At 39.7% G+C, this 14,230-nt stretch overlaps 1 protein-coding gene across 1 annotated transcript; it reads left to right on the plus strand.

Annotated features, from left to right (window-relative positions):
* The first annotated feature begins 4,499 nt into the window (after positions 1–4,499).
* On the plus strand, positions 4,500–5,761 carry gpx2 (glutathione peroxidase 2). The gene is made up of 2 exons (XM_051722458.1): positions 4,500–5,049; positions 5,274–5,761. The coding sequence occupies exons 1-2, from the start codon at positions 4,828–4,830 to the stop codon at positions 5,625–5,627; spliced, it is 576 nt and encodes a 191-aa protein (XP_051578418.1). The 5' UTR covers positions 4,500–4,827; the 3' UTR covers positions 5,628–5,761.
* The last annotated feature ends 8,469 nt before the right edge of the window (positions 5,762–14,230 follow it).

Genomic DNA, 14,230 nt, shown 5'->3' on the forward strand with positions numbered 1-14,230 from the left:
TTAGAATTGTTAAAAGTAGGTTTAAAATACACTCCTTTATATAGTTATTTCTTTATTTAATGTCATTTATCTTTCACTGTACATTTGAATATCTTTAAAAAAAAATGAATAATAGTGTAATTTATATAGCGATGGTGCTGATTAATAACAGCTGTGCTTGACTGCGTGGGCTCGTTATCGTGTTGCAGGTAACTGAGTCATAAGTGTCCCAGTGTTCAGTGGATCAACACCCTTGCAAGTGCCCGAATTCATTTTCACAATATACTGATTCACGACATAGGGAGCAAGGGAGCTGACTGAGACGCACCCCTCGTCTGTGCGCATTGTTGAGCATGCGCCTGCCATTGACTAAGCTCAGGGGCGTAGATTCTGGGGGGGGGTAACCCCCCAATAATCAAAACAAGCAAGTACAACACCCCCCACCCACCCCATCCCAATATTTATACCATGATCAATGGAAACATATAAATGCATCCCCAAACCACCACTACTCTGACCTGTGGCACTGTTACTGTTCTGGGCTGTGACGCTGCTGCTCTGACCTGTGGCACTGTTGCTGTTCTGGGCTGTGGCGCTGCTTCTCTGACCTGTGGCACTGTTACTGTTCTGGGCTGTGATGCTGCTGCTCTGACCTGTGGCACTGTTGCTGTTCTGGGCTGTGGCGCTGCTTCTCTGACCTGTGGCACTGTTACTGTTCTGGGCTGTGACGCTGCTGCTCTGACCTGTGGCACTGTTGCTGTTCTGGGCTGTGACGCTGCTGCTCTGACCTGTGGCACTGTTGCTGTTCTGGGCTGTGGCACTGCTTCTCTGACCTGTGGCACTGTTACTGTTCTGGGCTGTGGCGCTGCTGATCTGACCTGTGGCATTGTTGCTGTTCTGGGCTGTGGCAATGCTGCTATTATGGGCTGTAGCACTGTTGCTCTGACCTATGGCACTGTTGCTGTTCTGGGCTGTGGCGCTGCATCCCTGACCTGTGGCACTGTTGCTGTTCTGGGCTGTGGCGCTGCTTCCCTGACCTTTGGCACTGTTGCTGTTCTGGGCTGTGGCACTGCTACTCTGACATGTGGCATTGTTGCTGTTTTGTGCTGTGGCACTGTTGCTGTTCTGGGCTGTGTACATTTACTTCAGTAACTTTTTGGAAATAAAAATACTTTTAGAGTAAGTTTAAAAGTGAGTACTTTTTACTCTCACTCAAGTAAATTTCTAATGAATTTTTTTATTACTTTTACTTCGTTGGGTGGCATTCCTGTTGTTACATTACTGGGTTTAATTTTAATTTTTTTAATTAGAGAGAGATTATTGAATGGGACTTTTACAACAGTGGAAGTTCACACAGCTGTGCGCGCTGTCACAGTCACTCAAGCTGAGTCCATCGCTGCTGCAGCATCATGCTCTTCTAACTAAGGGGGCTTTCACACTAGGCACGTTTGCTGCGGTCCGATTCCGAGTGCAATTTTTCCCGGTGCCCCCCGCAGCGTTGGTCTGGTTTCACACTCCCTTGATTCTATCGAACCCTGGTCCGTTTGCGTTCATCTTAAGTCATCACAAACACGCATGGTGAATACAACGAGACTCATCATACTTTTTGTTTTTTTTGTTATTTTGGTGCCATTATGCACAGCAGAGTGAATGACAACTGCCTATATGTGTGCTTCATGGCATAACTCATCAGATGTCCAGGGAAAGGCGGCTTGCTGCTGCTCGCAAACAGCATTTTTTGAGGAGACAGCTAATTGCAAGGAATTAATTTGCATCTTTGTTTACACTGCACGCTTACACTCGTGTCCAAGGTGAAGTTATCGCCACTGTTATCTCCTATTATACCCTATATTTATAATTGATAATAGTATTTATATATAGTATTTATAAGGTGTATAGATAGATAGACAGCCAGCCAGATAGACAGACAGTATTTATAGTGTTGATTGTACTTTTATGTCATTGTGGTGTCATTACTTTTTTGGGACTTTCAGGAATGTGTGGATCCTCGTGTGTTGTCGAAACTAATGATGTCGTCATCGACTAAAATGCGTGCGCAGTTACTTTACTTCCTGAACAAGTGTGCAACCGAGTCCGAGTTGCTTTCACATTCACGCGAATCGCGCTACAGTTCCATTGCAACCGATCTCAGACCACTTCCTACAGGTAGTCTTGGGTTCGGTACCATGATGCGCTCCCTGGTCTGCGTGACAGCTTTTACATTACCAATTTTTCATGCGAACTGTGCTGTGTTTCGAACTAAACTGCCAGTGTGAAAGCACCCTAAGTGAAACACTTTCTTCACTCTGCACAGTGAAAAAAGAATAGTTTCATCATGCAACACCATTTTACACCAAGTCAAGCGTATATTTCAAGATTCAAATTGCTGCTCCAACTTAAAGCAGCATGCTGAGGTAAGTTGATAACGCGGGCTTTTCTGTGTAATGGTGATGATCATTTTCAGGGTGATTCTGTAAATGTTGTGACATCAGTTTTTAAGTGTACATTTTTAAATCTGCAACAATATATCAGTGCACTTTGTCTCGCATCCCACATGTCATAAGCCGTATTTACGCATTAACCCCGTGCCCTCGCAGGGATGCTGGAATTTATTGCAGCTACTTCAGGCTGATTAACAGTATAAATCCATGTAAACATCCACGTTAATTGTAAATGCCTTTTGCTCTGCCGAACTTATAATTGACAACTGGAGCTCGAATAGAAAGCATTTCTGCGCGTGGTGCCCTTCACAGGCTGCGTACTCTGTGTTTAGGGAGTGGCGGTACTGCTGTACAGAACTAATGATCTAAATTCTTTCAACACTGAAAACTGTAATTACACTGATCTAACAACTAAAAGCTATGAAATAGCTAAATTAGGCATTAATAAAAACATGATCTTGCTTTGGTTTATATTTCAGCATTATATATAATGTCCCTGTGGGACATTGTTCACATTTTCACCGTAATAATTACTAGAAAGGTTTCAAAACCTCTCTTCTTATTGACAAATTCATCCAGATCTGACAACAGCCCTTAAAGGGATAGTTCACCCAAAAATGAAAATTCTCTCATCATTTACTCACCCTCATGCCATCACAGATGTGTATGACTTTCTTTCATCTGCTGAACTCAAATGAAGATTTTTAGAAGAATTTCTCAGCTCCTTTGGTCCATACAGTGCAAGTGAATGGGTGCCAACATTTTAAAGCTAAAAAAAAATCATATAAGTCAGCATAAAAGTAATCCATAAGACTCCAGTGGTTAAATCAATATCTTCAGAAGTGATGTGATAGGTGTGGATGAGAAACAGATCACTTTCATATACTTCTTTTGTTTTTGGCGATTCACATTCTTCTCTGCATATCATCCCCTGCTGGGCTGGGAGAACAACTTCTAGCAAAACATTACTTAATTATTGTTCTGTTTCTCACCCACACCTATCATATTACTTCTGAATATATGGAATTAACTAATGGAGTCGTATGAATTACTTTTATGATTCCTTTATGTGCTTTTTGAGCATAAAACAGAGCTGAAATATTCTTCTAAAAATCATAATTTGTGTTCTGCAGAAGAAAGGACGTCATACACATCTGGGATGGCATGAGGGAGAGTAAATGATAAGAGAATTTAAATTTTTGGGTGAACTACCCCTTTAAAGTGATAGCTCAGCCATAATTTAAAATTCCGTCATCATTTTTCTACCCTCATGTTATTCCAAACCCGTATGACCCTTTGTATTCTGTGGAACACAAAAGATATTTGACAGAATGTCAAATGAGAAGACTGACAGTCTTGGTCACCATTCACTTTCAAAATATATAGAAAAAACACATTCACTGAAAGTAAATGGTGACCAATGCTAACATTCTGTCTAAAATCTCCTTATTATGTTGCATGGAAGAAAGAAAGTCATACGGGTTTGGAACAACATAATGGTGAATGATGACAGAATTTCCATTAATAATAATAAAAAATAATAATTCTGTAATACATGTTAAATGTGTATTATGTAATGGAATTTAGGGAGTTAATGTCCATTATGTCATTTGTGAGAGTAACGAGTTACTCACTACTGGAGTACTCTCTTAATTGGATACTTTCTTACTCTTACACAAGTAATTATTTATGTTAGCACTTTTACTTCTATTTGAGTAATATTTTTTTTTAAGTAATTGTACTTTTACTTGAGTACAGTTTTTGGCTACTCTACCCACCTCTGATCAAAAGAGTATACTTATAAAGGCAACGCAGTCGAACAGGCGCAATCCGGAACTAAGTGTACCTGGGCCTTTAGACTTGGTCATTCTGAACATGATTAACCTGATTGATCATACATTTTTTATAACATGCAGGGTAATCGAGATAGAGACATAATAAAAAATGTATTGCGCGGAATCTGATACAGTTTCTAAAATGTACACAGAGCTAAGTGCAGTGTTGCATGTGCCAAAGTCACCCTTTTCTCATTCTCATTACATTACATGTTCATAACATTTGTATATGTTGAACCAACTATCTCAATAAATTGGAAAAAGAACCTTGATAAATAAGGTTATAGTGGCATCTCCAGTGATAAAAATAAAAACAAGTATTACTATTCTAGCTATAGACTGGGAAAATAAATTTATTTAAATGTACATTACACATATACTAGTCTTCATTTCTCCTGTCTTTAATTCCAAATCTTGAGACAGGTATCTTCTTAAGAGGTTGGAGTATCACATTTCCAATACTGGTTTAACGTCACCTGACATACATTAAACATGACATCATGTGACCTGTACAATTGACAAAAAAGACATACTGTTAATGCCATTATGTCGGAGGAGAGCAAGACTGCACAATGACTTTTATAGCCAAAACTTTTTATGACTTGCATGCAACTACGCTGGAAGGGGAAACAATAGATTTCAATATTTTTAGAGGAAGAGTGGTGCTGATTGAGAATGTGGCATCACTTTGAGGGAAAACAACCCAGGACTACAGCCATCTTAACGAGCTCCAGAGCAGATATCCTCACCGACTTGTGGTCCTGGGCTTTCCCTGTAACCAGTTTGGTTACCAGGTTTGTAAATAAGCAATTGCAGTTCACAATTTGTTTATTATTTCAATTCCATTTGATTATCTACAAATTACCTAGTTCATACAGTCTTACAAGTTCATTCAAAGTAACAAACTTTTTTACATTTTGACTCTTCATGCTGTAGAACTGGTGTTGATAGACCTTTCGCAGGATTATTGCATGATTCTTATTCATATAATAATTTTGCCCTCTATGTCATTTTCCAGGAGAACTGCTCTAATGCAGAAATTCTGAATTCTTTGAAGTATGTACGTCCAGGTGAAGGATATAAGCCTGCATTCACCATTTTTGAGAAGTGCAATGTAAATGGGAGTGATACACATCCTGTCTTTTCCTATTTGAAAGACAAGCTTCCTTACCCAGATGATGACCCAATGTCATTCATGCAGGACCCTAAATATCTGATCTGGAACCCCATCAGTCGCAATGATATTTCATGGAATTTTGAGAAGTTTCTAGTTGGACCAGAGGGTGAACCTTTCAAGAGATATAGCAGGAAGTTTCAGACTATTAATATTGAGCCAGACATACAAAGATTGTTAAGGCTGACCAAGAACTAATCAAAAACATGTTAATTGATCATATTTCATATCGAGTCTTGTATTGATCATGGTATTTAATTAACAGTGTTTTCAATGTTGGCTGCATTGTGGCATCATCTCACTTTCTTTTATATGACTTAATGAGAGTGATATACCAAAATGTTACGGAGTATCACCTGAGACTGTACATATAAAAGAATTATAGATGATGCCACTAAAAAATTATCTGTAATGGTAATACTTTAATAAAATATTGATAAACACAAAATTAATGTTTTGTTTTTGTTTTTTGTGGGAGGACAAATCTTAGTGTCCCATGACTATTCAATTCTTAACAGGGTGAATCCTATCCTATGGCTGGCAGATGGTTAAACAAATTTAGACAAACAAACAAGTACACATACATACAGTACATACATGCTCAGCCCACTGTCCAAAGATATTCTAGCACAGACCATTTATGATAGTCATCATTATCATCATCATCATCATCATCATCATTACCTAATTATCTACTATACAGTGTTGTTAATGGTCAATTATCTAACACTGTTGTCCACGAGGAACATAACTGAAATATTTCATATGCTGTTACTCTTGACTTAGAAAAAAATCAATCAACACTTCTCTGGTGTTGAGTTCTTTAATCCTTTAATTTCTAATACCTAACGATGGGCCGACTGTTTGTTCATGCATTTATTTGCTTAAGTGCAGCGCAACAGTAAGCCTGCAATCTGATTAATAATCATAAAAATAATTTGTTTTATTTGTAAAGTACTAAATAGGGTTTACAAAGTGCTTTAGGCAAACAGGAAATGGACAGTTATACTACAGCAGAAATAGACAGTACTGAAAAAATATTACATTTATTAAACTGCAAATTAATAATCATAAATTTTTCAGTAGGTATCGTATAGAATCAGACTAAATTACAAAAGCAATCAATTACAGAATCTGCACATCTGGGGCCCTATTTTAGCAGTGCTTATGGTTAAGTCTTAGTCTTAAGCACAGCTCTAAGCGATACGTCATAAGCGCAAAGTCAGTGGACATGGCCATGAAGTTTTGTTTTTCATGCAAGCATGTCCACTGGCGCGTGGTGAGCTGAGCTGAGCAGGTTTTTGAATCATTCCTATGGGAGACGAGCACCGCATTCGTGAGAGGGACTGTGGAATTTACAAAGGTGCGGCGCAAGCGTTGAGGGTGGTTGAGAGCGTCGAAAAATTGCAAAATGCTCAACGTTATCCAAATGAAAAGTGGAAATGCCAGGTGGCAGCCTATCACTGTAATCTGAAAGCAGTGATGTCTGTCATAAGCACTTCAAAATCTGACAATAATGCTGAAGTTTCTGCTGGATTCAGTGCTTTAATCACATTATAATGTTTATTTCTGACTTCAAACAGACTTCAAATGATGATTGCATGCATTCAATGTGGCAATAATGTGGCTGGGTAAGCAAAAGGCATTCAGAAATGAAGCTGGCATCTTTCCAACTTTAATTGCGCATATTGTAGGTGATATTATTGATATATTTACCTTCGCACTGTTAAATTCCTCTCAATGGGAATCGCAACTGGGACTTCCAGTGGCGAAGGATTTCCTCTTGCAGATTTCAGTTGTTCATTCATACAGACAGTATTCAAGCCGCTACTGTAAGATGTCGTATGAACATGACATTTCAAGATACACACCTTTAAGTAAATGCAGTTGTCAATCACAAACACTGACTGTGTGGACATAGCCTTAGATAATCATAAACTGATAGTATACACTAATGTAAACACAAAGAGCTGAGAAATGTTGATCTCCTGAAAACACTGAGACGGTTCTCACAATCTGGAACTTGCAGATGCAGCCTTTATGATGGCGCAATGACTGTGTGTTCTTTATCTGGAACACACAGATGCACAAAACTTTAAAAGAAGGTTTGCTCACCAGAGCTTAACCTTGTCACTGGTATTTCTGTAGATATCTCCCCGGTGAGGGGATTCAGACTGTTGGTGCTCTGTTTTGTCCCCTTCCTCTGTGGACTGGAGACTCAGAAACTGGATGATGTTATTCTATTAGTGTCTCTTGGGACAGGAGATACAGAACTTGGTGTTACTGTTATGTGTCCCACCACTCAGGGCGGAGACTCAGAACTTAGTTATAGTAGTAGAAGTAGTTTTATGTAGTAGTTTTACCAGGGGCATACCACGCATCCTTGGGGGCCCCCCGCAAAGCACGAGATGGGACCCTTCCCACAAGTAGTGACGTCAAGCATGAAAATTTGTCATGAACCTGCTGCAACACACTATTGAGTCCATCTCCCCACAGTGGGGAGAGAGGGAGGGGTGTGCTCGCACACTTCAGCTCTGACGAACGCTGAATATTTAAATGTTGGACCAATGGTTGATGGTGATGTTAATTAATGGGGAATTGGCATCCTGAAAAGATTCAAGAATTGAGTTCTGTTCTGAAACAGCAAGTTTGTAGATAAGTAAATCTGCAACGGTGTCCCATACGCCACTGAGTTATACTGTAATTGCCTTGATGTTGTAAATTCTGTTATTGCCTTATGACTCGCCAGCCAGAAAATTAGAACAAGGGTCTGGCTGATTGTAAGGATGCATAATAATTTCTTGATGAGGAGGTTCCAGGTTGGCACCTTCCCGTTTTAGGGTTATGACTGGCTGCTGACATCAAGAGGTGTGGCCCAACCTGCCTTCTCAGTGTGGAACTCATTTGCATAAAGTTCACAGTTAGATCACTGCCCTTAAAGTTTTATCTATGCATTACTTCTTTTTTCAAACCACTTGCAAAATACTCTTGGCATTGTTCTGAATGCATAGTCTAAATATGATGCTGAAAGATTAAATATTACCCATGTGTTCATTAACAAATTTATACTTCAATTTGTGTGAACTATTGTGCTAATCAAACAACTGCAATTTACATAAACAGTTCTGTGAACTAACATGTAGTGGATGTTTGCAGCTGGTGTCCATTTTATGGCATATATATGCACATTTTATCTTTCTTTATGGCTTCTCTGTTTTAACTTTTGCCACATGGCAAGTTAATGCTGCCTCTATACGACCATCTAAGCGCAAATCTTAGGATTGTGGGTTTGAGATGTTGCACATGATTTTGGCGATAAGATACCACTCGTGGGCCAATGAGAAGTCCCTTTCTGTGTGGAGGTTGATCTGGGCCTTCCTTACTGCCCCACAAGAGGTGTCTGGCAGTTGTCTGCTTGTCATTTGTTTGTGTTAGTCCACTATGATTAAATGAAGCCCTTTTTCATTCCTATGACAGTTAGAGAGGAACCCTGTCGTAAACTGAGGACCCTGCAATGCCACCTTGTCCTGATGTCCACTACAATACCAAACCGTGTTCAAGGTGATGCACGCCAAGCTCATTTTGTTAGGTTTAGCACCATGACGATACAATTCAATCCTTTGCTTTACTTGCGCTTGGGTGGGGGTGGTACACTTATAATTTGGGGGGCAAAGCCCACTCCAGTATCCTCCTAGATCTGGCCCTGTCATGAAATCAGAAATGTGGTCACGATTCGATTCTATTATTTTTAAGGCTGTCAATCGATTAAAATGTTTTAATTGAATTAATTACATGGCATGCTGATTAATTAATCAAATTAATTGCATACGTAAATATTTGCTGACATAACCCAATCATTGGCCTACAGTTCACAGCAATCCATTTTGCAAGTGAATTCATCAATCAATCCGAGATAGATTTATTATAAGGGCTTTTCTAAGGACGCACCAATAACCTAGTTTCCATCCACTTTTCGCAAAGTTTTGTTATCGATAAAGTGAAAATGTGTAAGAAATTTGCCGTCTTCTGCTTGTTTCCAATCAAATGGCCTTTTATTGATAAAAATGGTGTGCGTGATGACGTCATGCTTAGAAAAACACTTTGTCGCATAAGTTTTGGTTTATCGCAAAATAAATCTGCCCTTAAGCCGTTTCCATACAGAAATGTGTGTATATCACTAATTGTGTACCTTTCGCCTCCCAAATGTCCCTATTTTTTTTTTTAGTATTGAGAGTATTAAGACAATTCATTGAAATTAGCCAGCTTACTGTCATTTTAATTTCACAAATAAATGCAATCAGAAGACGAGGGACTGCAATCAAAAGGGAGCTGTTGCCCTTCTGATAGGACTGTAATATTGGTCCCGATGTTGTGCCTATCGCAGGTTGCCACCGGTTATGACCCGAATGCGAATCTTCATGGCCTGGTCAAGCTGGCAACTTGCACCAAGTAGTGGGGGAAACTTTGGTCTTAGTATAAGGACCATCCATCAATGTGTATATGCTGTGTGCACAGCTATTAAAGAAACATTGATGCAATATCAGGGTTTACATATGATACATTCCTGATATTCATTAGGCTATTTTGATCAATCATCTAATCTAAAGCATTGCCATCACAACTGCATTATGTCCCGCATATTTGTCCAGCAACTTTTAATGACCAACTGAATTTGATTAAAAGTCATCTAAAATTAATTTTAGCATCATAATGCAATTTACATTTTTACAGATATGTGAAAAAAAGAATTTCACTGTATATGTGCAAACATATAATGTGTGATAAATAAATTTAATTAAAAAATTAATTATATACACATACAAAAATTTAGTTTAAAACACTGTGTCAAGTTCTCAGAAATTTAATCTTTGTGTCCAGTTTGGTTTCAATATAATTGTGCCACCATATTAATTTATTTCATTATAAATCTAAAATGTAATTTAAAAAAATTAGTTTTTGAAATTATGACTTGGACCAAATAATAAAGAAAATCAGCCAATAAGTGCCCAACATAGATGGGAACTCCTTCAATACTGTTTAAAAATCATCCCAGGGTGATACCTTAAGAAGTTGGTTGAGAAAATGTCAAGAGTACATGTCTGCAAATTCTAGGCAAAGGGTGACTACTTTGAAGATGCTCAAATATAACATAGTTTGATTTATTTTGGATTTTGTTCAGTCACAACATAATTCCCATAGTTCCATTTATGTTATTCCATAGTTTTGATGACTTTACTATTATTCTAAAATGTGAAAAAAAATTGTAATAAAGAATGAGTAAGTGTTTCAAAACCTTTGACCGGTAGTGTGTATATATATATATATATATATATATATATCATGACATTTTTAGTAAACAATATCAAGTTTTCTCAGTGTTACACCTCATGACTTGAACAAAATGTGCCTTTTCATAAAAGTGTCAAAATAAATATCATATGTTTTTTAAAACTTCACGCTCAGTCTTGAGGGTCTAAAGGTGTTCACTTTGTTTTATGGTTTTTATGGTCAACATAAACAACAAATGGCTACCTACATGTTGGTTACACCACAACTTTGATTTGGTGGACAATCATCCAAATCATATTTTAAAACACAATTGTTTCACTGCTTTTTTTGTTTTTGTTTTAAGAAATAACAATAAAATATTATTCTGCACTAGTCATGCCAACATTTCTTTTTTCAGGAATTTCATGTTTTAATGAGATTTTCTTTTACTGTTTTTGGACACCACATGACATTTTTTACATTAAGACCCAGAAAATAATATTAATATAACTTGAAAATATGAAAATATGCTCATCATAGAAGAGGTGTATTCAAGTAAATGGTTTGTGTGAATTGCAAATTTTTTTATTTATTTTTTTAAGTATTTTTAATTTAATAGATCTGGACAAAAATGAGCATCACTTCATTGACCCTTATGACACGTCCATAATATGCACCTGTTACCCTCTGTTATAGTATTTTATGATGAATTCTGTGAAAAGAATCCACGTTGTTTTGATCATAAAAAACTTTTTTTTTCTGGATCCCACTGTTACAGACACACATTTTTTCTACTCCAATAACTGAACTAATAAAGGAAGTGGTCAGCTTGTTACCATGTCAGCTATGAAGGATGCTTAAACAGTGGTGTAAAAAAGTTGTTCTACACACACATTTTTGTTTAGTTAAAAACATGTACATGTTGTAACTGTAGGCTACACTTGTCATAGCAATATCTTTCATTCTGTTCTCTTTTTTTAAAAGAAAGATAAAAGATTTCCTTGAACTGTTCTTTTGGCCATTTTTGAAAGTGCGTGAAACTTTTGAAATAGCTGGTTACATATGTAACTGTGGTTCTATGACCGAGTGGAAGACCGCCAGAGGCAGTACTGAAAGCATCAGTGGAAAACTCTTGCGCCTTGACCGAGAATCGAATTAGAAAGTTGTCACTCCATGATGCATGACGTGTCTTTAGCTACAAAAACCCCTGAACATGTCAGCTTGATCTTTAGATCATTCTCGTGAATTCCGAGTGACCAGAGACTCTGGCGGTCTTCCACTAAGATAAACAACCACAATTACATACGTAACCAGCATTCTATTTCCTTTCGTTCCAGACCGCCAGAGGCAGTACTGAAAGCATTAGTGGAAGACGAATACCTATGAAGTCATGAGGAATCCCCTTGCGATGCATCAGTGCAGGTAGAGTGACACACACTGCTGGCAGGGGAGTCACATTCAGTCTGTAGAAATGAGAAAAAGTCCAGGCTGAAGCTCATTGTGCTGCTGCACAAATTTCAGAGAGCGATACACCTCCGAGCACTGCCCAAGATTTTGCAAGAGCATGCGTAGAGTGACAGTGAATAGATGAGGGGACAGGATGCCCTGAAGACCTGTATGCATGAGAAATTACCTGCATCACCCAGTGTGCTAGTCTCTGCTTGGAGAATGCAATCCCTTTGCGTGCATCATTAAAGCAAGCAAACAATTGGTCAGTCTTGTGCCAAGCTGCTGTCCTGTCATTGTAAACCTTCAAAAACCTAACTGGACATAGTTCAACCCGCATGTCAGCCTGATCTGGTGGCAGAGCAGCCAACACAATGGGCTGATTCATAAATTGTGGAGACAATGTCTTGGGTAAAAATGCTGGATTGTGCCACAATGAAACATTAATAAAATCAGGCCCCCAGCGCAAACAGGGAGCGCTCACTGATAATGCGTGGAGCTCACTCACACGCTTCGCTGTTGTAATGGCCAAGAGGAATGCAGTCTTCAACGACAGCAATTTTACATCAGAGTCCATTATAGGCTCAAATGGTGCTTGACAAGGAATTGAGCACCATACTCAAGTCCCACGTTGGGCTTCGCACACCCCGTGGAGGGCACAGACCATTAGCCCCTTTCAAAAAGGCCACAACTAACCCGTCAGTCCCAAGAGACACACTGCTCACCTCAGAATGGTTGGTTGCCAAAGCTGCTACATACACTTTGAGTGTAGATGCAGAATGTCCAAGCTCCAAAAGATCTTGCAAAAAATCTAAAATCCATCCTACAGAACAGTGTAGTGGATCAGCGGTATGGTTGGTGCACCAGTCACAGAACACCTTCCACTTACTAACATACAATTTTCATGTAGATACTGCACGAACATTCAAAACAGTGTCCCTGGCCCCCTGTGAACACTGGAAGAGAGGCCCGGTGGACCCAGTGGCCACACCAACAATTTCAACAGGTCTGGGTGAGGATGCCAAACTCTCCCCTCCAACTGATTCAGCAGATCTGATCTGCTGGGTAGAGGACAAGGTGGCCCTGCAAACAATGACAGGAAGGTCTGAACCATGGCCTTGCAGGCCATTGAGTAGCAGCTAACAGCAGATGGTGGCCACAATCGTGCACACAGCACAGGGTTCTCCAAATAAGTGGTAACAGGGGGAAAGCATACAACATTACATCCGGCCAATCGTGAGCCAGTGCATCCAGGCCAAATAATTCTGGCTCATCCGTCAGATAGACGAGGCAGTGAGTTGTCTGACTGTCTGCAAACACACCGACTACTGCGGTCCCATAAGTCCGCCATATCATCTGCTCCACCTCCGGGTGTAGTCTCTTTGGTGTCGCATGTGAGATTGATGTCCCCGTAGTAAGGTGCCACCACGTCTGGCAAGAGGAGGTGGAGGTTGGGGGCTCCAACGGCGATACTGATGAGGAGGCTTAAGTGTAGATTTTGCACCAACATTCTGATAGCGAGCAACAGGGGTCGCTGTAGATGCCCTGGGGCCTGAAGCTGTCCCTACATGACGTGAACGAGTCTCTGAGATTGAAACACGCCAATCCAGAGTTTCCTGTGCTGCCGGTCCTAAGATTCGACCAGGTACTAGCGGCAACCATCTCAAGTTGTTCCAACAGACCTCTGGCACAAGGGATTGGGCCAGCCAAACCTGATACCATGCTTTCACTAGAGTGCCCAAAGCTGTGCCGCAGTGGTTGGTAATGACACCCATCGCCTTCAACGCAAGTTCAGTTAGATCCATCAATAAAGGGTCAGGGAGGAGGGCAACGCAACAAGCATGTGTGCAAAAGAATTAGAAACACGACCAAGACATGCTGTGGAGTTGTATGCTTGTGACAGTAGTTCATCTGTGTGTCTGCACTCGACATTGGGGCAGCACATGTTCTCAAGGAGTGGGTTCTACCGGTGGCATGCTGCCAAGACCCACTGCCTGTTCTGCATCACAGCCAGTGTGCGGGCCAGTTGAACAGGACGAGTGGCCTTTGATGAACTCTGTAATGCAGACACCAATATGGATGTAAAA

The sequence above is a fragment of the Myxocyprinus asiaticus genome, chromosome 17, assembly GCF_019703515.2.
Source record: "Myxocyprinus asiaticus isolate MX2 ecotype Aquarium Trade chromosome 17, UBuf_Myxa_2, whole genome shotgun sequence".
Classification (NCBI taxonomy): Eukaryota; Metazoa; Chordata; class Actinopteri; order Cypriniformes; family Catostomidae; genus Myxocyprinus; species Myxocyprinus asiaticus.